Genomic DNA, 26,028 nt, shown 5'->3' on the forward strand with positions numbered 1-26,028 from the left:
TGTCCAGGGTTTCTTCCTGAGCTCCAGATTCACCCAGTAGGACGCCTTCAACAAATTGGTAGGAGGCATTCAATGAATGTTTTGTCAGATGGACACATGGACAGATGCACATTTGAAGAGTTGACTTGGATGACAGGAAGCCAATAACTTTCGTTTGAAATTCCCTTCAGAGATGGCTGCTTCCTCACTTCACATTTCTGGTGTGTCTCCACATGTTATCGTTTAATCCCTTACTAAGTTTTCTGTTCCATGTTCATCAAGAATTCCAGAGTGAATGGTTCTTAAATACTTCCCCCTGTTGCTGTTCATTATCCAGGAGGCCTTAGCCGAGAAGAAAAGCACACAGGCCTGGGTGTGTTCTTGGCTGTGGTGGGTTTTTCATTTCTTTGCAGATTAATGAGAATCAAAGGTATATGTTGTGGGCATTCCCTTGGTTCGCTTGGGAGACCAGTTATTTCTTGACTTATTCTTGTGAATTGTTTAGTGTAGAAAGAGGAAATGTGGTAGGCAAGAACTCTATTTCTATAAACCTTTTCAGAAGATTTCAGAAAGGATTCAAAAAAACAATCCCAATATTAGCAATATTGTGATTTTTTCCCCCTGTTTTTAAGATCAACTTCTGAACTCGTATTTCGAATTTATTGATTGCGAGACTTTTTGTTACATAAACACTTCTGCAGCTTGTCTCCTCTGTGTTGCTGCCAGTGAAACAGTGTTAGAGTATTTTCATCTTGCACTTCAGCACCAAAGTTTACAACATCTTTCCCTGATGCAAGGTTTACATATTATGTTGTAATCACGTCCCTGCTACCTTGGACCTCTTGTTTTTTTTTCCCTCCTGGTGACTGACACCATCTTCCCACACACTCAACCAGAAACCTGTACTCTTCTCTTTAGGATTTCTCTCCCTCACTCTCTTGAGTCCCCTTAGTGAATGTCATGCTATTGATTGTGCCTCTCATAAGCTCTTTCAGTTTGTACTGCTTTCACCCTCTGGGGCCACTGCAGTCACCTGCTTACAGGTTTTAGGGTTCTAATCTGGACCCTGCTAGCCTGTCTTTAGCTGCTGCTGCAGGACCCACAATCATCCAGCTACACCCACCCTGTCCTTTACAGGAGTGAGAGTACTGCTTATACAGAGTGTCTGCTGTAGTCCAAACGGTTTGTATATATTTCTAGTTGTTCTGAGTTGCATACTAGCCCTATAATCGTGTTTCCTTATAGTCACAGTAACTGATGCTCAAAAGATCGTGGGTACTTGCTCCAAACCAGTCAGGAAGTGCCTGTGTCTGGGATGTGAACCCAGGTCTGTCTATCTCTGCACCCCATTTGCTTTTCCTTTTTGTTTTCCTAATTCCTTAGCATTGCAGTCAAGGATATTTGTGATCTGGTCCAGGTATATACACCTAAAAGTTGGATTTTTTTTTTTTTTTTTTTTTAAAGAACAATGGACTGGTGACTTCCCAAACAACTGAATACTTAAAGGAAATTAAGACTTGACTTTTCACTATAAGAGATCAAGTTGAGGCTGTATTTCTATCCCTTTAGCACATAAAATATTCATTATTAATAATATAATTCATTAGTTGCTTCCTATCAGGAATTATTCAGAGTGTTTTATATATAGTAACTCATTCAGCCCTCGCAAAAGACATGGACAAAACAATAAAACGAATAAACTCAACTGGTCTGAATATCTACAGAAGGTTCCTGAAGCAGAAAGAAAAATTGATAAATAGGCCAACACCCAAGATATTTTATGGCATAAAGCAGGGATCAGTAAACTGGGGCCCCATCCAAATGCTGCCCAATTTGGAAGCCGTTAAGAATGAAGCAGAAGAATATACGACAGAGTATGTGGCCCCCAAAAGCTAAAATATATACTGTCTGACCCTGTACAGAAATAGTTTGCAGACTGTTGGTGTTAAGAAAAAAAAAAAGTCCCTAATTTATTCTGGGATAGGACCTTTTTAGAATAATGCGATTCACCTTTTTCAGGGAGGAAATTAGCATTACTGATAAAGTGCTTCAGTGATTTTCTTGATAAACTGTGATGGGATTAAGATTTGTTCTCGGAAACCAGTCTTCCACCTACTCACTTGACTGTCAGTCAAGAATCTACTGTTTTTCAGCTAAACATTCTTTCCGCATCTAGTCTACCAGCGATTGTGTAACCTTTTCCCCTATGACGTGTCCATACTGAGAGGCTTTAGGAGGTCTTTTCCTTTGCACGAGGCTTACCTTAAAACTTTGATACATGCTTGTAATCATAACTATTGCACTTTATTTTTAAAACTGGTGGCAGTTTTGGAATTTTTTAAAAAAAGATTTCATCTTTTAAAAATGTGTATTTTTGAGAGAGACAGAGAGAGCAAGGGAGGGGCGGAGAGAGAAAGGGAGAGAATCTCAAGCAGGCTCTGCATCGTCAGCACAGAGCCTGACGCTGGGCAAGGACTCATGAACCATGAGGTCATGACCTGAGCCAAAATCAAGAGTCAGACGCTTACCCTCACCACCCAGCCAGGTGCCCCTAAAAGATTTCAGTTTTAAGTAATCTCTACACCCAGTCTGGGGCTCAAACTTACAACCCTGAGACCAAGAGCCAGTCGCTTACTCCACCATCTGAACCAGCCAGGTGCCCTTGGTTTTGGAGTTTTAGAAAAATTCTTTCAGAAATATGCAGACAGAAAGCAGTTACCTGTAAAAGAACCACAACAAAAGACTTGAGACTTACCACTGGATGCTGAAGATAGCATTTATGAAGGAAAACTTCGTGACTCCAGATTCAGCCAGGTAAATCCTCTCGAGGGCAAATGCAGCAGAAAAATATTTTCAGATACACATAGACTCAGAAAAATGCCCACATACCTTTTCTGGGAAAGTGACTTAAAGTTGCATTTCCGCTACCTGGGGGATGTATGAAGATGAACTATAGAACAGAGAAGTTGTGGTTTAAAAATGTCTGGCAGTGAATAACAAAACCATCTAATCTCAGAATTGAGTTTAAATAACTAATTGTAGGGGCAAATTGTGGTTGTGCGTCCACCTCTTGACTTCAGCTCAGATCATGTCCCAGGGTTGTGAGATTGAGCCCCACTTTGGGCTCTGTGCTGAGCATGGAGGTTGCCTGGAATTCTCTCCCCCTCTCTCTGCCCCTCTCCCCTAGTCATACTCGTGCACACAGCACACTCTCTCTCTCTCTAAAATAAAAAATAAATGTAGTTTAAATATTAATGATAATGAGAGGAACAATACTGTTGTGTTTGGAACCACCTCCTTTCCTACTTAGATCTAAGAATCCCAGAGTATGTTTAATGTGGTAACTGAATCAGTGAGGGCTTGAATGATAGGGGCAAGGAACACACAGAAAATGACTGAAGAAGAAACAGAGGCTCTGAAATTCTGGGGATGCCCCCACAGGAAGCAGGTAACCCACAGAAAAATCAAATTCCCGTCAAAGGATTCATCTGACTCTTGAAATTCAGATGAGTGCAGGCAGAACTGAGAAGTCTCTGTAGAAGGGACAGCCGAAGCTAAGAGGAAGGTCAGGTTCTATGACCCTGAGGAGAGCTTCCAGGAACCCCATCAACATGACAAGGACTGGAAGCGCTCACCCTTCTTTCTGTGTGGTTGTCCTCTTAAAAGGAGTCCTGCGTCTGTTATCTGTGGTATCAGTGGACCTACCATTTTTCCCCTCTGCAGTTTTGGGAGAAACCGAGCTTACTGTTGATCACGAGAACGTGGAAAAATAGTTGTAAAATAAAAATTTACAGATATATGGCCAACAGTGAAAAACTCTTAAGTATGTTCTTGATTAGAGAAGCTGAGGGAACCCAGTGAGACCGGCATGGTAGTCAGAGGGTTTGCTCCTGCACCACACTTTGCTCTCTGTCTTGAGGGCAGCGGACTGCCCTCTGCCTCACATAGCTCTTCCGAGTAAGCTAGGATTAGCTCCACCCCAGCGGGTTTCTCTTCTCTGTGTAACTGGGCAAGAGAATTTTCCACTGTCCCCGGGGGCTGGGGGGTGGGAGAGAGGGTGCCGAATATACCTTCTGGGTTTTCCTGACTCCCACAGCTATGGTGTTTCTCTTGCCTGATGGCTCAGCCCTCCATGCTCTGTGGTTCTGTACGGCAGCTCCAAGGCGGATTCCACATGTTTCAGGCAGGCAAGCCTGTGGCTCCTTTGTTTAGTTCCCATGGCAGATCCAGATGTCCCCTCCTTTATTACTTTTTTTTTTTTTTTTTTTTTTTTTTTGCCTTGTGGCTTTTTCAGTGGGAATCAGGTGGGCCTTGTTTGGGGAGGGATTGGTAACACCACTGTGTTCATATCTCCGTTCTGCCCCAACATTCTCCTATTCTCCTGTGAAGTCCTCTGCAACAAGAATCTCATGATTGAACATTCTTTTTATCAAAACTAAAACTTTAGAAGCTTTTCTGTACACTTTGCCTTTCCTTGATCGTCTGATTTGCATGTATTTATTATTCTAGGTTGGCGACAGAGATGATTCTAATCTTTATATAAATGTGAAGCTGAAGGCTGCGGAAGAGGTAAAGCCCGGAAGGGCAGCGCCGTCACCCCCAGCCCACCCCCTCCCCAGGTCTTGTTGGTGACCCCGTGCCCTTTGTGCCCTCCCTGTAAAAGCTTTCATTGCCCATAGCAGGTTTGAGTCAGAAATGCAGGGCTGAAGCTGCAGCCTCCGGTTTACCCTGGAATGTTCTTTAATCAGTGATGTGCCGACTTCCCAAAGAGCAGGAACAGTGGACGTGAAATTGCTTTAGTACGGTGGTGACAATGAACAAGTAAAGGATGAATGGGTCAAAGTGAGAGACTCATTCTTCAGACCATACGGGGGCGTGAGGTGCCTGGGTGGCTCAGTCAGTTAAGCAGTTAAGTGTTTGACTTTTGATTTCAGCTCAGGTCATGATCTCACGGTTCTCGAGATCGAGCCCGTGTCGGGCTCTGCCCTAGCATAGCGGAGCCTGCTTGGGATTCTCCCTCCCTTTCTCTTTGCCCCTCCCCTGCTTGTGTGTGTGTGTGTGTGTGTGTGTGTGTGTGTGTGTGTGTGTGTGTGCATTTTCTTTCTCTCTTTAAATAAATAAAAGCAAGCATACAAGGGTGAATGGGTGACTAAGGCCATCTGATTTGTTAGTCATATTGGTTAAAAGAAATGGGCCCATGTCTGACATTCTCTTGCCTGTTTTAAATGTTCATTTTTGCAGATTGGGATCAAAGCCACGCACATTAAGTTACCAAGAACAGCCACAGAATCTGAGGTGAGCTGTGAGGAATTGACTGTTAAGAGGGGCAGCTAAAGTGCTTTCACCTCTGGTCTTTGGTTTAATGGAATTTTAGGGATTGGTACATTCACCATATGAAAGACCTTGAGGTAATTCTTTCTTTGCAGACTCTGCTTCCAGAAAATTTCTGAAACACCCAGAGCAAATGGTGCCATCCTGGGGTATGGCTGTGTGTATACTCAGTGCGTGATCACAGTGTCTTTTGCTTCAAACCCCCTGCAGTATTCACTACAAACCAATCCCGGACCTGTAGCTGTTTGCCTTTTAAAAACCAAATATGGGGGCGCCTGGGTGGCTCAGTCTGGTTAAGCGGCCGACTTCGGCTCAGGTCATGATCTCACCGTCTGTGAGTTTGAGCCCCGCGTCGGGCTCTGTGCTGACAGCTCAGAGCCTGTTTCCGATTCTGTGTCTCCCTCTGTCTGACCCTCCCCTGTTCATGCTCTGTCTCTCTCTGTCTCAAAAATAAATAAACGTTAAAAAAAATGTTAAAAAAAAATAAATAAAAACCAAATATGTATTCCATTTATGTGATGTTCAAGAATAGGCCAAACAGGTCATTAGTGATTAAACTCAGAAGTGTAGTTGCCTGAGGGTGCAGGGGTAACTGTGAAGGGGCAGGAGGGAGAAAGAACTTTTTGAGGTCATGGAAATGTTCTATGTTCTGTGTCCAGTGGGGTAGCTACTAGCCCCCTGTGGCCGTTTAATTAGAATGAAACAAAATGTAAAATTCAGTTCCTTGGCTGTGCTAGCCATGTTGACAAGCATTCAGTAGACATTACTGTGTGGTAAGGGCACATTATAGAACATTTCTGTCATCACAGATCTTGGTTTGGGTGAGTAACATGGCTATTGCTATTAAAGTTCTTAGCTCTTTTTCTTGATGGTGTTCTTAGCAGACACTGAAGATTACATATGGTGTTAGAATTGCTCTCAGGTTCAAGGGGAGGTACATTCTAAGAGGACTACGATTAAACTCCTGGGGGAAAATAGGGCAACCAAAAAGGGTTTCTCCACCTTTTTGGTTTCTGTGTATAACACAAATTGTGTGCGCTGTTTCTTTTAGGTGTTGAGGTACGTTACATTGTTGAATGAAGACCTCACTGTACATGGTTTCATAGTGCAGCTACCTTTAGATTCAGAGAACCCCATTAACACCGAAGCAGTGGTCAATGCCATTGTACCCGAAAAGGATGTGGATGGGTGAGTGCGCCTCGGCTCTCTGTGTCACGTTGCATGATTCCAATTATATTTCTGTTTCCAGAACAAACCATATGTGCTTCTGGAGAGTAAAGACATCTAATTATCTTTATTTCTCCCTTCATTGCTTTAATTGTTTTAGATTGACTAGCATCAGTGCTGGAAAACTTGCTAGAGGTGACCTCCATGACTGTTTCATCCCTTGTACACCTAAAGGATGCTTGGAGCTCATCAAAGAGACAGGTAAAAACAAATGTGAAAACAAAGCACCGTTTCTTGGGTCTGGTCTTGACCCATGGAGGTAAGGGGGAGGTACACTATGGGCCCTAAATGAATGGACTTGATTGGCACAACGACCTGTCGGCTGGGGGCTTTTCCTAAATTCTCAAACTTTTTCGACAGCTCTATGGATTAGGTACTGTTACCGTTTGACAGCTTGAGAAAACAGGCTCCGAGAGACGCATAACTTGTCCCAGAGGCAGCCATGTCAAGATGTGAGCTCAGGGTTATTTGAGTTCAACGAAATTTATTTATTTAATTATTTGTTTTTGTTTTTATTATTTTTTGTTTGTTTGTTTTCAAAGAAGTTTGCTTTTTATGGAAAAGTCACTTATAGAGTCCTAAGAATTCAGACAAAGTGAAAAGTCCCAACCCCCCACATGGGCACTGAGTTGAGTTTGAGGACTCGACAGATGGCTGGAAACAGATCTCTTGAACAGTTGGCCATATTACCCCACCACCTAGTCAACATCTTGGTATTTTAATTTCATCATGAACACTTTTTGCAGAGGTTATTTTTTACCAGGAAATGTGTCCTATTTAAAGGAAGTGGATCAGAAGTTTCAAGTGGAAAATGCTGGCCAACGTATATGAAAATTTTCTGTGGTTGGCAAGAAAAGGTTAAGCTGTAAGCCTCGGGACAGCTATTACTGTTCAGTCCTCCAACTAAATTTATATACTCTAAAGCATATTTAGCAAACGATGCATTACAGAAGCAAATCCCATGAGCCACAGCAGCTTCTCTGCCCCAACACAGCTTCAAGTCCTTCTCTGAATCCTCGAAAGTCTATAATAAGGTACCTTTCAGACACCTCAGACTTTGAGGGCTTTACTTCTAGATGCTTATGATGTTAGCATTACATAGAAGCTTATCTTTTTTGAATAAAATTAATGTTATACAGGAAGCACAGTTTAAAATAAGCCACCTTAAATAAGCAAGAGTCCACTCAAGCCGGGCTGCATAGAGGAGCTCAGGTGGAGTCTTTGAGGTCTTACCCCCGCTTTCTTCTTGTGGTGGCTCATTCTTGGGCTCTCCTTGGCTGTCCCGAGCATCTCCAGCCTTGTGCCTGACAGTCATACGATTAGCTCTCATTGGCCAGGGACAGAAATGTGAGTGAGGGGCGCCTGGGTGGCTCAGTCGGTTAAGCGTCCAACTCTTGGTTTCAGCTCAGGTCACGATCTCATGGTTTGTGACTTTGAGCTGCACATCGGGCTCTGTGCTGACTCATAGAACCTGCTTGGAATTCTCTCTCTCCCTCTCTGTCTGCCCCTCCCGTGGTCATGTGCTCGCTCTCTCTCTCCCTCTCTTTTTCTCTCAAAATAAATAAAGAAAATATTCAAAAAAGAAAAAAGAAAAGAAATGTGGGGGAGTACCCAGATCATCTCCTTTAATGAGTAGAGTATGTCAGTCCTGGAAAGGACATTGGGATAGTGCCAGAAGAGTGGATGCTGAGTCATTAAAAAAGAAAGCTTTCTGCTACATTTAAAGTTCCCCTTTATCACTTCCCTGCAAATAATCCTGTGGCGCAGGCCCTATGCCAAAAGAGAAATCTGGATGAGGAACTACATAAATAAACTTACCAGAGTTGGAAAGAATTACTGATACTCCTCTAATTTCCTTTGCTTCTGTCCAGCACGTCATATGTACCCTATTTGTTATAACTATTTTTCCCATGTAAGTAAATCTACTGTCTTCCATATGGCTGTTTAGCTGTATGTCAGGGTTTCTTTCTTCTTTGAGTGTAGGTTTTCTTCCCACTCTCCTATGACTCAATGAATGGATCTTGGCTTAGTCTGCTCCCCAAAACCCACAGCAAGAAAGGCACAGTATAAGTCCCAATTTGCAGCTGAAACCCTAGAGCTGAGACTATTATTGCCAAAGAAGGGATGTTTTTAGGAAGATTTCTGTTTGATGCTCAGAACCCGTGTTTGTGCACTTGTTCTGAATTTTCCCATTTAGGCGGTGTGTGAAGAGGGCGACTTCTCCCCACACTCTGACTCACCCTGGCTGTTCTTTCAGGGGTGCAGATTGCTGGAAGGCACGCCGTGGTGGTCGGGCGCAGTAAGATAGTCGGTGCGCCCATGCATGACCTGCTTCTGTGGAACCACGCCACAGTGACCACCTGCCACTCCAAGACCGCCAACCTAGGCGAGGAGGTAAGGGGACCGCAGCGGAGTGGAAGGGTTCTGTGTGTGCCTGTACGCACACGTGTGCGGTGGGCGTTCTCACCTGGTTTTCAGTGCAGAAACTGCCATGTACTTCATTCAATATCTCATTTAACCCCTACAGCAACTCCCTTAATTCTTGTCTCATTTTACATGATGAAGAAACAAATTCTACTTAAAAACTTGCCCAAGTTGTACAGATTTTGTTCTGATCGTATTCTTTCTTTACCGGTCTGCCTCGTGGGAAGGTAGGGATTCGCAGTATAGAAACTGGGATGGATCACAGCAGCCAGATCGCAGATGTATGACAGTGACACAGTGGGGGCCTCAGAGGTGGAGGTGCTCCTGAGGGGGGTGTGGACGGTGGTCCCCTGGACCCCTGTCACATCTTGTTCTTGGCCCTGCATCAGATCCCGGAGCCTAAGAATCTCACGTGTACCTATCCCGGCTGACAACGCACCTTCTCTTTTAATCCCCCTGAAGCAGTGCTCTGCAGGAGGTGCTGGTCCCCATACTGCATAGGAGAGGGGGCAGCCTCCCAACGCCTCGTAATTTAGAGCCGGGCCTGTGGCTCCAAGCCAGTGCTCCTCCCTGCCCTACGTGTTTTCATCACGTTCCCCATTCGGGAAGATTTTAGTAGCGGGGAGCATTTTGGCACATGGAGGAATGAGCCCAGCATAGGAACTGTCAGACGTGGTGTGTGGTCTGCATAAAATAGCTGATGACATTGAACAAGTTCATACAAAGCTCCGGGATGTCTGTTCCACATGTACATTTTTATTTGTTTGTTTGTTTTATGTCTCACTGTTTAATTTCTCAAATCAAAATCCTCTTTTCCTAGGTAAATAAAGGTGACATCCTGGTGGTTGCAACTGGTCAGCCCGAAATGGTAAAAGGGGAGTGGATCAAGCCTGGGGCAATAGTCATCGACTGTGGGATCAATTATATCCCCGGTGAGTGCCGCTGGAGGATGCAGGTGCTGTCTGGTGTAGGGTGGGCAGAGGAAGACATCTAGGTCATCACGTGAAGCCTACGTGAGAACCTCTTGTCCCGTTTCAGGCTCGAAGTGCTAAGGTTCAGAGCAAGTGCCCTGCCCGGGGTGCATGCAGTTAGATGACAGCCTGATGGCGGAGCTGCTGATTTTAGCCACCGGGCTGTGCATTTCCTGAGATGGCTTTGCCTAAGGAGAGGGTGGGGGAGGGGGCACGAGGGGGATCTCACAGCTGCCTTGCCTTCACGCAGAGGTCACCCTTTATTTTTAACAAAGGATGAGTGGATTTAAAATGCAACGTGATCTTTGCAGAATGCTCGGTGCCTCCAGGAGAGGGGCTAGCTTTGCCAAGACTCCCATAGGAGGGCTTTACTGAGAAGGCTTGGACCCAGACCCTTCCAGGCAGAGACAGTAAAGCCAGCGCACTGTCATTCCCTCCCAATTGTTCCCTGTGTCAGATTCATTTTTAAATATCGGAAATTTTCCCTGTCTTCTGTCTTCGGTGTCTCCAGTGAGTGTTAACCCTCGCAGGTGGACGCCCTGCTGTGCGTTGGTTACTGGTCTCCCACGGCCAGCTGCCTCCCACGCACATCCATCTGCGAGTTCTTGCCGTGTTGGTGGGTCTTGACGTGGAGCTTCTTCCTCCCACGTTACCTGTCAAACTCCTCAGCCCCACCCTGGTTTCAGCCAGCTCTGTGGCCGTTTATCTCACACCACTTTGTGAACACGTGTCTTCACGTGTTGCCGAGTGGACCACGTGCCCTTCTCTGCCCGCACCTTGCTTGTCCCTGGCCGCTTCTATCCCCACATCCTCTGCAGTGGGTGGTTTCCTCACGGTGACGTTTTCAAAATTTGACAGGACGATACAGTGAATAAAACTGTACACGTGCCTCACAGATTCAAGAAAGGAACAGCCTTTCATCAGACAGCTGTTGCTGTGCATCACACACCAGGGCAGGCCTTGGGCTACGTGGTCGGAAAAACTCCACTTTGATCTTCAGTTTAAGCCACTTCCTCTCTATCTCTCCTTCTCTTGAAAATCCTTCTCTCCCTCCCTCCCCGCCCACAGAACTTGGTGTCTCTTTTACTGTGTGTGGTGTCCTGTGCTGTCCTCCACCTTGGAGCCGTGGTCTCTGCAGTTCCTTGTCTAGCTTTATGCCCTCTAACTGCTGGCGCTCCCACCTGTTGAATTGTTGAAGGGAGTTTCAGCGAGAATATTGGGTTTTTTTCCCCCCTTCCCATCTCAAGTTTGAAACATAGACACTAAGCTGCCAGGAACATTAGTCACTGTCAAGCCTTCACCATTTTTAACCTCCCTCCCACTCTCCTTACCGTGCTTTTAAGACAGTAGCTCATAATTGATCACTCTTTTTCTTGTAGTGTAATTATCTAATGGGTGATAAAGAAATTGCTCTCCTACAACTCCTCACTTTGAGTACTTGTGATATGACATTCAAGCCCATTCTGTTTAAAACCTTGCATCTTCTGTATCGTATTTCTGCATTTTGGCATTTTGGGGGGCAGGGAGGGGGGTTTGAGAGACTTGAGAAGATAGAAAAAAAAAACACCTGGATAGGAATCTTGAGTCCCACAGGCATGAGCTGTTGACTTAAACATGAAACTCCCCATCCTGTTCACATTTATTCCTCACACAGATGTTGAAATATGAGTAAGAGCAAATCAATATCTGGTCAGCTGTGTTTTTACTGATCTGGGGTATTTAGTAAATAAGTTTTGATAAGGCTGGATTTTATTGTTTCCTTCTCAAATTATCTTTAGTAAGCCAAGCAGAAAGGCTGCTTTTATGTGTTTCTCTTCTGCTCTGAACTTGAATCTTAAAAGTATTCCTTTTCTTTTTTTTTGAAAAAAACAAAAAACAAAAAACAAAATTCATTCTTAATTTGGCAAATGTCTTAGGATATTATCCCTGCGTGGACCATGCAAATGACTTTTTTTCTTTAAAGTTTTTTTTGAGAGAAAAAGAGCATGAGGAGGAGGAAGGGGAGAGACAGAGAGAGAGAGAGAGAGAGAGAGAGAGAGAGAGAGAGAGATTGAGAATCCCAAGCAGGCCCTATCCTGTCTGTAGAGCCTGACATGGGGCCTGAGATCATGACCTGAGCCAAAATCAAGAGTCAAACTGACACCCAACTGACCAAGCCACCCAGATGCCCTGCAAATGATTTAAATAATCAAAATATAAGTCAGGATACGGCCCAATTACAGAACATGATGCCTTGAAAATGAACATTGGCAAAGAATGGTATTTAGTTCCTCCAGTCCACCCACTGGTCTGTAATTCAGTGATTGGATTTTGTACCTATAATTCACAATGAAAGAGAAATTCTAGGGCTCAGATAAATAACCAGAATGTTTATTGGTTAGTGAAACCATACACTTAGTTTGAGAAGTGGTCACTTTTTCTACTGACCACATCATACTTTACACAAAACACTGGACGTATACCAGAGGGCACTCGGGTTAACCCTAATAGTGTTGATTCACGAGCAAAACAGAGCTCATCTAGTGTAGCAGTTGTACAGTGATTGATATGTCTCCTATATATGGAGACACTAAAATGACTAGCATGAATAAATAGGAAGAGGTACAGGGCATTTTAGACTAATGTCCATGTTGGACTATTGAAACCTGTACAGTAGCTCTTAGCCATAGCTCCTTGGCATTTTGAAATGACTATAGGGGCACCTGGGTGGCCCGGTCGGTTAAGCGTCCGACTTTGGCTCAGGTCATGATCTCACGGTCCGTGAGTTCGAGCCCCGCGTCGGGCTCTGTGCTGACAGCTCAGAGCCTGGAGCCTGTTTCAGATTCTGTGTCTCCCTCTCTCTCTGTCCCTCCCCTGTTCATGCTCTGTCTCTCTCTCTCTGTCTCAAAAATAAATAAACGTTAAAAAAAAAAATTAAAAAAAAATGAAATGACTATAGGGTTCTGAGAGGAAATGTTCTGTGGTAGCTTGCTTTACAATTTAGCAACCTGGAACTATCCCAAGGAGAGATATTCTCCAGCTCCTTATAGTACATACAGAAAATATCCTATGTATCTAGGATGGGAAGAGAAACCCTTATGTTTAGAGAACGCTTTTTTAAAAAAATTTTTTTTAATGTTTATTCATTCCTGGAAGAGAGACACAGAGTGCAAACAGGGGTGGGGCAGAGAGAGAGGGAGACACAGAATCTGAAACAGGCTCCAGGCTCCGAACTGTCAGCACAGAGCCCAACACGGGGCTCAAACTCATGAACCGCGAGGTTGTGACCTGAGCCGAAGTCGGATACTAAACCAACTAAGCCACCCAGGCGCTCCTAGAGAATGCTTTTTCGATTTCAAGAATGCACACAATTTCTGACTTGATTCTCAGCGAGCTTGTGAAATAGGTAGTGTCAGTCCTTTGCAATCTTTGGCCTTCCGGTCAGGAAGGAGCCCACAGAGGCTAAGGACTGGCAGTCAGCTGATCCTAGAACTTAGATCTCTTGAAGTCTGACTTTTGGCTACATCCTAAAGTTTGCTCTGTCGGTTGTGGTGATCTGATCAAACAGAAGGGGTGAAATGGCTAAGATCCTACCAGATCCTGCCTCGGGAGCCTTAGAGCTGCAGGGTCTAGCCCTGTCCCCCAGCCCCTCCCGGAAGTGCACTGAAGCCAAGTAGAGGAGGTACTTTGTGTGAGTGAGCAGTGATGCATCACTGGGTTTTGTTCTCTCGAATAGCTGTTCTTTGCTGGTGAGATTTGTAGTTGTTCTGATTTCCTTTTAAGGGAAGCGTAATTATATTCTTTGCCTTTTGCATACATTTAAGTAGCTGCTTGTCTCTGGAATTGGATGTTGAATTGTTCCTCCAGCTCACGCATGGAGCTTACAAAGTGCTGACAGTTGCTGTAGAAACGGTATCTGGCAGCTGTGACATAGTTGGAGCTTTGTGCACCAAAAAATTCCTTTGTAGGCCTTGGCAAATTAACATTTTAAAAGGTGCTCATTACATACTGGGTAGTTGGTTTCAAGAATAAAAAACAGTTGGTATTTTATTTGCCACGTGACTGCAAAAGGATTCTCCTGGTTCTGAAACACCACTTATGCAACTTGTGAATTTTTGCAGGTAAAGTAAGTTTCTACCTAGAAAATAGCAAACACCTGTCATCCTATAGCTTTTAAGTAAAGTAGATGTTTGAGCCTGATGGGAATACACACCCTAAACTCTAGTTATTGGTGCAAGCTGTCATACTCAATCACTTAACTTGGAAATAAACACCACGATTGCAATTGTGAGACCTTGCCTTGCTTTTTTCCCCCCTTGACCAGATGATACAAAACCAAATGGGAGAAAAGTTGTGGGTGATGTGGCCTACAATGAGGCCAAAGAGAGGGCGGGCTTCATCACTCCTGTTCCTGGCGGTGTGGGGCCCATGACGGTGGCAATGCTAATGCAGGTGCGTGTGAATGGAAGTTTCTGCAGTGGGGGTTAACTGGACTTACTGTGATTATTTTGCAGTATATACAAATATTGAATCATTGTGTTGTACAGCTGAAACTAATACTGTTGTATGCCAGAAAAAAAAAGTTTTTCTAAGGAAAAGGAAAAGTGCGAACTCACAGCTTTGCTAAGTGCACTTTGTCTTGCTTGCCCTTGTTGATACACACACAAGCTGAGATGGGGCGAACCCAGGGCACTTTAGCGGCTGTAGATTCTTGCCTAGGATTGAAGCATGTTTATAGGGGGGTCATAAAGCTGTTCATTTTGTGGTTGAACTGGAGTGACTTGGGATTTGGAATTGAGGTGGAAGTTAAAATAACCACTTCTTCTAAGTTCCATTTGTGACCTTTCGTTTAGAGCACAGTAGAGAGTGCAAAGCGTTTCCTGGAGAAATTTAAGCCAGGAAAGTGGACGATCCGGTATAACAGCCTTAATCTCAAGACACCTGTTCCCAGGTAAAAATAAAATTTTATGGGTTTAAAACTTTGTGGATTATCTGTTTTTAGCTCACGGATACCATGGCTACATATGTGCCACCTCCAGAAGCGCCATCAGTGGTCGGGGTGGGTCGTTCCTAGGATGCGGTTAAATAAATTCAGTGAGTCAGGGCACCTGGGTGTCCCAGTCGGTTAAGTGTCCGACTTCAGCTCAGGTCATGACTCACGGTTTGTGAGTTCGAGCCCCGCGTTGGGCTCTGTGCTGACAGCTCTGAACTTGGAGCCTGCTTCAGATTCTGTCTCCCTCTCTCTCTGCCCCTTTGCCACTCATGCTGTCTCTCTTTCTCTCTCTCTCAAAAATCAACATTGAAAAAAATTTTAAAGGGGCACCTGGGTGGCTCAGTCGGTTAAGCGTCCAACTTCAGCTCAGGTCACGATCTCATGGTTCATGAGTTCAAGCCCTACGTCGGGCTCTGTGTGGACAGCTCAGAACCTGGAGCCTGCTTCGGACTCTGTGCGTCCCTCTCTCTGCCCCAACCCCACTCACGCTCTTTCTCTCTCAAAATTAAATAAACATTAAAAAAAAAATTAAAGTTTTTAAAAAAAGTTCAGTGAGTCAAGATTGATAGATATTTTCTCTGTTTCTTGTAAGTGACATTGACATATCACGGTCTTGCAAGCCGAAGTCCATTGGCAGCCTGGCTCGGGAAATTGGTCTGCTCTCCGAAGAGGTAGAATTGTACGGTGAGACAAAGGCCAAGGTTCTGCTGTCAGCACTGGAACGCCTGAAGCACCAACCTGATGGAAAATACGTGGTGGTGACTGGGTATGGTTGTTACTCCTTTGCTCTTGGAATCGTAATCCTGATTATTGTTATCAAAGATTGCATTTCCTCTTAGCATATATATGAGAAGTTTCCTTTCATTTGGTTTCGGCATTTTCACATATGTTTAGTCTCATTCGACTCTTAACAGCAACCCTGTGAGGTAATTAAGAGTAGATTCTAACCCTTTGGAGATGAGAAAATTTGTCAAGGTTATCCATCTAGTAGGGGAAAGAGTTGAGTTTTAAAAGCTTATCTTCAGATGGAATCACCTTTTTTTTTTCAACCCCAGACTTTTTTATTCAGTATATGTATTGAGCATTTATTTTTATGGTTTGGCTGAGTTATACACAATAGCTAATTTTTTAGATTACATCGAGCTATTAAAATTATAGCAGTGTCTCTATAAGATCAAATGTATTTTCTCCTCACAGTGCGAGGGGCTCAATTACAACAGCCTTTTTAAATGTAACATTTTTTTGCAACTTCAGTAAGACTCTTGGAAAAGAACCTTTTCAGGTCTTTCTTCTAACTTACTCTTCAGGTTAAAAATTATTCTCTAGGTCTGGCTTAGTGATTCACATAAATTTAATTCCTATAAATTCACTTTCCCTCTTTTGCTTTCACCTTGAAGAATAACTCCAACGCCCCTGGGAGAAGGGAAAAGCACAACTACCATTGGGCTGGTGCAAGCCCTTGGCGCCCATCTTTATCAGAATGTCTTTGCGTGTGTGCGACAGCCTTCTCAGGGACCCACCTTTGGAATAAAAGGTATTAGTAGCACTAGACCTTGGGTGGCCAGAGGCCACTGCTTCTCCTTCAGTCCTCCCTGGTCCGCTTGACCCAGGAATGCTTATGGGTCTTCATATAGACACCAGGAATGTCCTCGTGGTGCAGCCCCTATTGTGATGCTTTTGGTGAAGGCTTTTCATCAGATCATCCCAGCTCTTGCTGTCACTATTTGACACTGCACAGGGGTTCCCTAGGATGGGTAATAATGTAGCGAGAGGTGCTTTTCTATGACTAATAGTCAACTGTCACAGTAACAATAAAGGTAATCGTAGGTACTGATCATCATGCTGACTTTCTAGAAACAAAGACACCCTACAGCTGTCTCAGCCTGTTGGGAATAAGAAAAGCCTACTGTTACTGAGTATATGCTTTGCGCTGTGTTTTATGCTACGCAGCGTATGCATTTTCTCTTCTAATATGAGATAGTTACCGCTGCCACCAGTTGTCAGCAGCAGTGGCTGGGACTCCCAGAGTAACTTTGTCAAGTGCCAGGGTGGGTGCCGTGTCAGTTTCAGACGCTTTAACAGCACTGCCCACACAGGGTTTCTTCTGATTGCACAAAAACATGACGTCACTATTCACTCTCCATCTTTCGTTTTTGGTAGCTGAGGTACTGCAAACATGCTCTTTTCGTTTAAAGTATTTTCATTAATCGTAAGTTCGTAGAGTTAGCGTTCTCATGTGCTCGGTGAGAGCATCACATATGCTGCTTGTTCTAGAGACTGCTGCACAGGGCACACCTTTGCTCTTCTGCCTGTAGTAATATATTTTATAAATGTCCCGACTCGGTACACTCTGAGCTTGTCTTACCAACCGTCTTTCAACTTCGGACTGAACCGTTCCCTTGCACTGCTTGTTGAACCCAGTATTCTGCTTTTCCTCTTAGCACTAATTGCCCCATTTTCATCACGTGGTCTCTGCCTCACAAAAAACCCACAAAATCTAAACCTCAAATTGACATTCGTCTCACTGATAACCAGAACATTTTTGACTGGTCTTTTGTTAATAATCCAAACAGGCCGGCAAAAGCTAGCAGTTAAGCTGTTTTCTAACATGTGTCTCCTATTTAGGAAGAAGTACAGTCTCTGTGTTTGTGTTTGGCGTGTATATTTTAAACATTCCTTTTTTTAAAATGCCAGCGTAGCATTTATGAGAGTAGGAAATTGAGCAGAGTTGCCTTTATGTAACTGTAGGCTGGGTCTTTTAACAAATGTTAGGAATCATGGGGAACCTGTCTCTAAAGATAATGAGTAGGTATGTATGTGTTCGTGGTTTTGTCATTTAGAGTCAGATTTCAACGGAGACTATTCAGCATGAGCAAGATCAAGTGTTTTAGACTGGTAAAAGAAAATTAGAAAACACTTGGTCAAAGCTGTCCAAATGGTTGAAAAAAGTAAATAGATAATGTGCGTAGCAGCGATGAAAACCAATTTGCTTTTATTTGATTTGCAAGTGGTGGAGAAACACACTTAACCTGAGTCCTCACCCTTGGCCTGCCCTGTAGGTGGCGCTGCAGGAGGTGGCTACTCCCAGGTGATTCCCATGGAAGAGGTAAAGTGCCTGGAATTTGGTTTCATTTGGACCTTTATTTATAGTTTTTCTTACAGAGATTAACTCTTTTTGTGCAGAGTTCTTAGTGGACAAATGACTTGTTTCTCATCAGAAAGGGGAAAACATCTTAATATGCAGGCTTGTGAGACAGCTTAGTTTTTTTCACATGACAAGGACTTCAAGGTCTGGCTTTCACTGGGAATAATAATTTTAAGCAAGAGATGAAACAAAGCATGGGAATAGGAAGGACCAACACAAAGTGTATTCAGAGCGGTAACTCCAGACACGGGAGCACGGTGTGAGCATAGAGGCACAGGGCTGCCCTCATGAACCCCTCGGTGCTCACAGTCTAAAGGACAGGAGTGTGCCCTCAGTATCCCGTGGTTGCTCCTGATGCTGGTGGTACAGGGTTTGTGGTTATAGGACGTGTCCCTTCAGGTAAACACCAATTTCTTGTGAGGCTACACAGTCTGTAATTTATGTTTTCAAGAGCGATTTGTACTGGGTGTTTGTTTGCTAACTGTGCTGCCGTCAGGTTTCTGTTAGCTTTAACACAGGGATTGATTTGGTTGCGATACAATGATCATCAGGAAGATGTCGGAGAAGCTGAAAGACTGATGTGGCCTCTGCTCTTTTGTAGTTTAATCTCCACCTCACTGGTGACATCCATGCCATCACCGCAGCCAACAACCTTGTGGCTGCAGCCATTGATGCCCGGATGTTCCACGAACTAACCCAGACAGACAAGGTAGGCTCCTGAGGCCCACAGGCACTTTTGAAAGGGCTGACGCACCCAAACTAATGTTGTTGGTCCCTTGGGTGTTGATGATGCAGGTGGCAAGGCAGGGGGTTCCTCTCACTTCAAAGCCCTTTTCCTCCTTTTCTTTAAGGCTCTCTTTAATCGTTTGGTGCCATCAGTAAATGGAGTGAGAAAGTTCTCTGATATCCAGATCCGAAGATTACGGGTGAGATTTTCCCTTGTTCATTTTTGATAATTGTATGAAGTTGGGTGATTAATAAGGAGATACCTATTTTAGATCAAGTTACATCCATAACCGTAACCTTAAGGTCATTGTATACATAACAAAGGTTGGTGGTAGAGGGTATCTCTCATCCATCTGTAAATTATAAGTGGTTAGTCCTGGAATACATACAGCACTGACACCCCACCCTCAGTCAAGAAGACTGATACTTCCGGGGCACCCGGGTGGCTCGGTTGGTTAAGCGTCCAACTCTTGATTTTGGCTCAGGTCATGATCTCACGGTTCATGAGTTAGAGGCCTGCATCAGGCTTGCGCTGAGTGTGGAGCCTGCTGAAGATTCTCGCTGCCCCTCCCCTCCCTCTCTAAAATAAAAACAAATATATAGTCATTAAACATACATTGTACCCTGTGACCCAGAAATCCTACTCCTAGGTATTTATCCAAGACAAATGTCAAGTTGTGTTCATACAGAAAACGAATGTTTTTAGCAGCTCAACTAATAACCTCCAACATTTAGAAACAACTCTGATGTCCCTTAGTGGATGAACGGATAAACAAACCTGTACGTTTATGCAATAAAAAGGAATGAACTATTGATACACACAATTTGAATGACTCTTAGAGGCATTATGTGGAGTGAAAGAAGCCAGTCTCAAAAGGTTGCATGCTGTGTGCTTCCGTGTACATGGCATTCTCAAAAAGACAAAGCTGTCGTGATGGAGAATAGATCAGTAGGTGCCAGAGGTTATAGATCTGGGGAGGGTGTGACACAAAAGGGATAGCACAAGAGGGTTTTTTAAAATAACATTTGAAAATACATTCATTTTTGCATATGAAAGAAATTATATGTATATATATATATTTTTTAATGTTTATTTATTTTGAGAGAGATTGTGAGCAGGGAAGGGGCAGAGAGAAAGAGAGAGAATCCCAAGGAGTCTCCACACTGTCAGTGTGATCACAGACCTCATGAACCGTGAAATCATGTCCTGAGCCAAAATCAAGGGTCGGATGCTTAACCGACTGAGGCTCCCAGATGCCCTGTACATATATATTATTTAGACAACCTGGCGTATGTAAGCTTAAGTAAATGGCACGCGCTGCTTATTAGCAACAATAGTTTTATTTACTTTATTTTAAATTTTTTGCAACTTTATATTTTGATGTTGCAAGAATAGTACATGAAGCTCCCCTTTACCGAGCTACGTCGTTTATGTTTTGCCCTACTTGCTTTACAGTTATGTTTTATTTCTTTATTTATATGCATTTTTTTTCTGGACTTGAGAAAAAGTGACTTTGACACACTATGATATGTGTAGCTTACTTTGTTTTCATACCCCCAAAAATCCTGTATGTAAGGTAAGTTAATTATTGCTCTGTTTTGTAAAAGGGTCATGTTTTGAGAGGCATGTAAAGAGCAGGCAACGTCTCACCTTACCTTTGCTGATGGAACTTTCTGTCAGATGTGGGGAGGTGCTGGACTAAATGTGTAAATGATTCTTTAAAAGTCTCTAGGATTTGAAATCAAGGGACTTGCCCAAGGCCACAGTACCCTCTCACCCCCACCCCCCTCAGGTTTGAGCTAGAACGTCGGTCTCCTCCTGGGTCCCCAGGCCTCCTCTGTGGCAAAGTGTGCTCACGGTCTACACCCCGTGTGCCTAATTGGAGTGGGGTGTCAGTGGCAGATTCTCAGCCGAGTGACTGAGAGTTGGGGTAACTTCTGTAAACAATGTCATGTACTAGGCTTCTGAAGCCTGTGATGAGCCAGTGAGGGCCAGCTCTGAAAACACATCTGAGATTTTATTTTACTTATTTTATTAAAAAAATTTTGTTTTAATGTTTATATTTATTTTTGAGACAGAGAGAGACAGAGCATGAGCAGGGGAGGGGCAGAGAGAGATGGAGAGAGGGAGAGTCCCAAGCAGGCTCCACACTCTGAGCTGTCAGTACAGAGCCCGACACGGGGCTCGAACCCACAGACTGCGAGATCATGACCTGAGCCAAAGTCGGATGCTCAACCAACCAAGCCACCCAGGCGCCCCACATCTGAGATTTTAAAACAAAGTCTTCACAGTATAAAAAAAAGGAACTGTGGGAAGAACAGGGCTTGCTGGAGCCCACTCAGATCTACCACATTAGGCAAAAAAAAAAAGGAGGGGTACCTGGGTGGCTCAGTCCGTTAGGTGTCCAACTTCGGCTCAGGTCATGATCTCAGGGTCCCTGGGTTTGAGCCCCATGTCATGCTCCGTGCTGACAGCTCAGAGCCTGGAGCCTGCTTCGGATTCTGGGTCTGCCTCTCTCTCTGCCCCTCCCCTATTCGCACCCTATTTCTCTCTCTCTTTCTTTCTCTCTCTCTCTCTCTCTCTCTCAAAAATAAACATTAAAAAATAGAAAAGGAAAAAAAAGGAGAACACATTTTATTTTATTTTTGTTTTTTTAGGAGAATACATTTTATGCTCACTTTCCATTTCAGGACGCGACCTGTATACATATACTCTGTAAATAAATAAAATTTCCAAGTTCTGTGAGGAAGAAGAGACAAACTTTTTTTGTGCCTTTTGGAACAGTAAGAAGGCACTAAAAAATGCAGTGCTGTGTAAAAAGCATGTGAAGGTGATTTACACCGAGTTTTACTGATTAATAACTTATTTTTACTCTTCCTAATTTTTCACGTGAATTGGGGTTCTCAACTGTCTGCTTGAGAAAGCTTTTGTACCTTGCGTTTCCTTTCATACACTTGGGCTTGGTGAATTAGGTACAACACTTTTTGGTCATTGTGCTTTTGTGTTTTTAAAAATTTTTTTTTAATGTTTACTTTTTGAGAGAGAGAGAGAGAACACAGGAGAGGGGCAGAGAGAGAGGGAGACACAGAATCCGAAGCAGACTCCAGGGGTCTGAGCTGTCAGCACAGAGCCTGACATGGGCCACGAACCCATGAACCGTGAAGTCATGACCTGAGCCGAAGTCGGAAGCTTAACCAGGTGTCCCTATGCTTATTTAGGGCTAGGTTTAGGGAAATGCCTCTGGGGCCCAGTTAGGGATAAACATGTTAACAACACCTGTGTGTGTGAGAAAGCGTAAGAAATAAAGGTTTGGCCTAAGGATTCTAATTTTCCCTTCTGAATATCACGTGGTTTATATTTCCTAGAGGGCACTCCCTCCGGAGATAAATTTTTAAAAAATTTGTCGTGCTTGTGTTTTGTCTTACTGATGTTTTAATTTTCCTGCCTCTTCAGAGACTGGGCATTGAAAAGACTGACCCTAACACACTGACCGATGAAGAGATAAACAGATTTGCAAGATTGGACATTGATCCGGAAACCATAACTTGGCAAAGAGGTACCAGTGCAGTGTCTGCACCCCGTCGGCTTTCATTGTGCTGCACGTCCCTCCCTGCCTGTGGGGGTTATTCGAGTGTAAGGTCCAGAAGCTTGTGTGTTGGTGTTTTCATGGTTAAGGCATGACCAAGATGGTGACTGACCTGTTTTTCTGGCCACCTCCATCAGTCTCTCTCCTTATGAGCTGTAATCAAACCTCCTTTCGTGGAGTTAGTTGGACATTTTGCTGGCTTTTCAGTGTTGATTGCAGTGAGGGTAGTTATAAGGAAGTTCATGCATAAACTGGAAATAACATTCTGCAAGTTTCTTTTTATGCAAAAAGTTTGGGTTTCATGAAGTAGAGAAATTATGTTTAATCACTTCTTGAATCATGCCGTTCTTTACTCCCAGAACTCTTGTCTGGCACACGTGATGTACTTTTTCTTGTCACTCTCTAGGTTGCCTACTCATTTTTACCTCATTTTATTAAACTCTTGTAACAAAGTAGGTAGGTTTTAAGGTTTAAACAGTTGGCGGTAGGTTGCTTTTCTCTGTGCACAACTGGTGTAGCTTAGAATTTTATTTGGTACCAAATTTACCAACATAAATTTTATTTATGTGGTGCATCTACATATTCTGTGTCATTGCTAAGAAGAAATTTTTATCCAGTCATGAAGAATGCAGCTAGTGGCAAGTTTATTCACTGTTTTTGTGATTTTCATTGGCTTAGTAACTATTGCTAGCTAATGGCATTTTTAAAAATTTTGTCTTTTGGGGCACCTGGGTGGCTCAGTTGGTTGAGCGTCCGACTTCGGCTCAGGTCATGATCTCACGGTCTATGGGATCAAGCTCCACATCAGGCTCTGTGCTGACAGCTCAGAGCCTGGAGCCCGCTTCAGATTCTGTGTCTCCTTCCCTCTCTGCCCCTCCCCTGCTCGTGCTTTGTCTCACTCTGTTTCTCAAAAATAAATAGATGTTAAAAAAAATTTTTTTTATTTTGTTTTTAATGTTTATTTTTGAGAGAGAGAGAGAGAGAGAGAGAGAGAGAGAGAGCGAGAGACAGAGTGTGGGGAGGGAAGGGGCAGAGAGAGAGGGAGACACAGAATCCAAAGCAGGCTCCAGGCTCTGAACTGTCAGCACAGATGCAGAGGCTCGAACTCAGGACCGCGAGATCATGACCTGAGCTGATGCCGGACACTTAACCGACTGAGCCGCCCAGGTACTCCTTTTTAAAAATCTTTTAAATTTATTTTTTTAATGTTTATTTGAAAGCTTATTTATTTATTTTGAGAGAGAGAGAGAGCCAGAGAGAGTGAGCAGGGAGGGGCGGAGAGAGGGAGACAGTGAATCCCAAACAGACTCCATGCTGTCAGCATAGAGACTGATTCAGGGCCTGACTCACGGACTGTGAGATCATGACCTGAGCCGAAATCTAGAGTCAAACGCCCAACCAACTGAGCAACCCAGGTGCTCTGGGTTAATGGCATTTTAAAGATGACTTCTTTAGTATCTAAAATCACATTGGTATACCTTTTCCTTTGCTTTCATTGACAGATGGTATAATATTTTATGAGGAATAAGGTAAAGATCCATTTTGAAAATTTAGTATCTCATTCCCTTTTCCTTTGCTTTATGTCTAATTCATGCTTCCTAAGAAAGTAGAAGCAGACAAGGAAAAAAATGGATCATACCTATTGACTGGCTATTTTATATAGAGAAATCAAATACAAAGAACTTGACATAGTTTTTGAAAATAAGAGTAGGCTCCAATAGCCCATTACATCTTTCACTTACCAAGTGGTGTGTGTGTGTGTGTGTGTGTGTGTGTGTGTGTGTGTACATGCATTGTTATGCATTGTGCAAGACCCTGCTTTTGGGGTTTACATTTAAAAAAAAATTTTTTGGGCGCCTGGGTGGCGCAGTCGGTTAAGCGTCCGACTTCAGCCAGGTCACGATCTCGCGGTCTGTGAGTTCGAGCCCCGCGTCAGGTTCTGGGCTGATGGCTCGGAGCCTGGAGCCTGTTTCCGACTCTGTGTCTCCCTCTCTCTCTGCCCCTCCCCCGGTCATGCTCTGTCTCTCTCTGTCCCAAAAACAAATAAAAAACGTTGAAAAAAAAATTAAAAAAAAAAAATTTTTTTTTTTAATGTTTATTTTTGAGAAAGAGAAACAGCGTGAGGGGGAGAGGGGGCAGAGAGAGAGGTAGACACAGACTCTGAAGCAGGCTGCAGGCCCCAAGCTGTCAGCACAGAGCTGGTTGCAGGGCTTAAACTCACAAATCGCACGATCATGACCTTAGCCAAAGTCGGACACTTAACCGACTTAGCTGCCCAGGCACCCTGGGGGTTTAAATTATTACAGTCTTTATGGAAAATAATTTCACATGTAATCAAGGGCCTTAAAAATGTCTCTCCTGTTTGACCCGTTTAGAGTATGAACTGGTTTGTTGTTCATTGTGTGTTCATTATTTGGCACGTCATACAAAAAACAAAATTGCTGCGCTGTCAGCTTCAGATCCTCTGTTTCCCCCTCTCTCTGCCCCTCCCCTGCTTGCCTGCTCTCTCTCAAAAATTAACATTTAAAAAAAAATTTGTTGGGGCGCCTGGGTGGCTCAGTCGGTTAAACGTCCGACTTCAGCTCAGGTCACGATCTCGTGGTCCGTGAGTTCGAGCCCCGCGTCGGGCTCTGGGCTGATGGCTCAGAGCCTAGAGCCTGCTTCCGATTCTGTGTCTCCCTCTCTCTCTGCCCCTCCCCCGTTCATGCTCTGTCTCAAAAATAAATAAACATTAAAAATTAAAAAAAAAAAATTTGTTTTTTTAAACATTTATTTATTTTTGAGACAGGGAGAGACAGAGCATGAACGGGGGAGGATCAGAGAGAGAGGGTGACACAGAATCCAGAGCAGGCTCCAGGCTCTGAGCTGTCAGCACAGAATTGCAAGATTATGACCTGAGCTGAAGTTGGACGCTCAACCGACTGAGTCACCCAGGCGCCCTTCCTTCTTTTAAAATAATTCCCTGTTCGTTTATAGTTTGAGAGCATCATTTCTGAACTTCAACCCATATTCTAGCTTCGCCATCAGCTTTGAAGTCAAATTTTGGTAGACTGTCGTTGAGTTGGACTTGTAAGGCTGTCGGGTTAACTTACTGTGCTTGTACTGAAGGCTGTTCTGTATCTTCTCTTTCTACTGTAGTATTGGACACCAATGATAGATTCCTGAGGAAGATCACAATTGGACAGTCTCCAACAGAGAAAGGGCACACACGGACGGTAGCTATTTGTTCATTTCTCAGTAAATTCATTCTTGTGAACCAGATCCTTGCTGCTTCTGTCCTCCTCCGTCCTCTCCCGTACGATTGATCCTGCCAGGTGTTGTTCTGCCTTCTCCTTTTTAAAATGGAAGTGAGTAGGTGTGTGATAACGAGCACTCCTGACGGCTTTCGCAATAAATCCCATGTGTCACCTGTGTGTTTTCCCCCCAGTATTTTTTCCTGGAGGTGGAAGCCCCCAGTGAATATCCTCGTACGTGATTTGTTCAAACTGCCTCTTTTTTTGTGGCCATTTATGATGTTTCTTTGATGTAAGAGCTTCTGTGTCGTTTCCTTGTGGGTTAGGGAAACCATCACCACTTGAAGGCTGCCTTCAGTGGAGCTTATTTTTTTCCTACTGGAGCATTTATTTTTAAAAATTAACTACTCAAGGTCTTGGAATAATTGATTAC

At 43.8% G+C, this 26,028-nt stretch overlaps 1 protein-coding gene across 2 annotated transcripts in view; it reads left to right on the forward strand.

The window, feature by feature from the left end:
* The window catches only part of MTHFD1 (methylenetetrahydrofolate dehydrogenase, cyclohydrolase and formyltetrahydrofolate synthetase 1), a 61,519-nt gene that overhangs the window by 19,321 nt on the left and 16,170 nt on the right, over positions 1 to 26,028 (forward strand). The window contains exons 3-17 of one of the 2 annotated variants that reach the window (XM_003987726.6): positions 4,489 to 4,548; positions 5,221 to 5,274; positions 6,362 to 6,498; positions 6,638 to 6,738; positions 8,795 to 8,931; positions 9,782 to 9,893; positions 14,236 to 14,363; positions 14,765 to 14,862; positions 15,497 to 15,670; positions 16,302 to 16,438; positions 17,964 to 18,010; positions 18,651 to 18,758; positions 18,901 to 18,975; positions 22,230 to 22,332; positions 25,501 to 25,577. In XM_003987726.6, the coding sequence (XP_003987775.1) occupies positions 4,489 to 4,548; positions 5,221 to 5,274; positions 6,362 to 6,498; positions 6,638 to 6,738; positions 8,795 to 8,931; positions 9,782 to 9,893; positions 14,236 to 14,363; positions 14,765 to 14,862; positions 15,497 to 15,670; positions 16,302 to 16,438; positions 17,964 to 18,010; positions 18,651 to 18,758; positions 18,901 to 18,975; positions 22,230 to 22,332; positions 25,501 to 25,577 (1,548 nt within the window). Of the gene's footprint in view, positions 1 to 4,488; positions 4,549 to 5,220; positions 5,275 to 6,361; positions 6,499 to 6,637; positions 6,739 to 8,794; positions 8,932 to 9,781; positions 9,894 to 13,446; positions 13,594 to 14,235; positions 14,364 to 14,764; positions 14,863 to 15,496; positions 15,671 to 16,301; positions 16,439 to 17,963; positions 18,011 to 18,650; positions 18,759 to 18,900; positions 18,976 to 22,229; positions 22,333 to 25,500; positions 25,578 to 26,028 lie in introns of those variants that run through there. The other variant, XM_045060055.1, reaches the window with a different exon arrangement.

Source organism: Felis catus, chromosome B3 (assembly GCF_018350175.1).
Source record: "Felis catus isolate Fca126 chromosome B3, F.catus_Fca126_mat1.0, whole genome shotgun sequence".
Lineage (NCBI taxonomy): Eukaryota > Metazoa > Chordata > Mammalia > Carnivora > Felidae > Felis > Felis catus.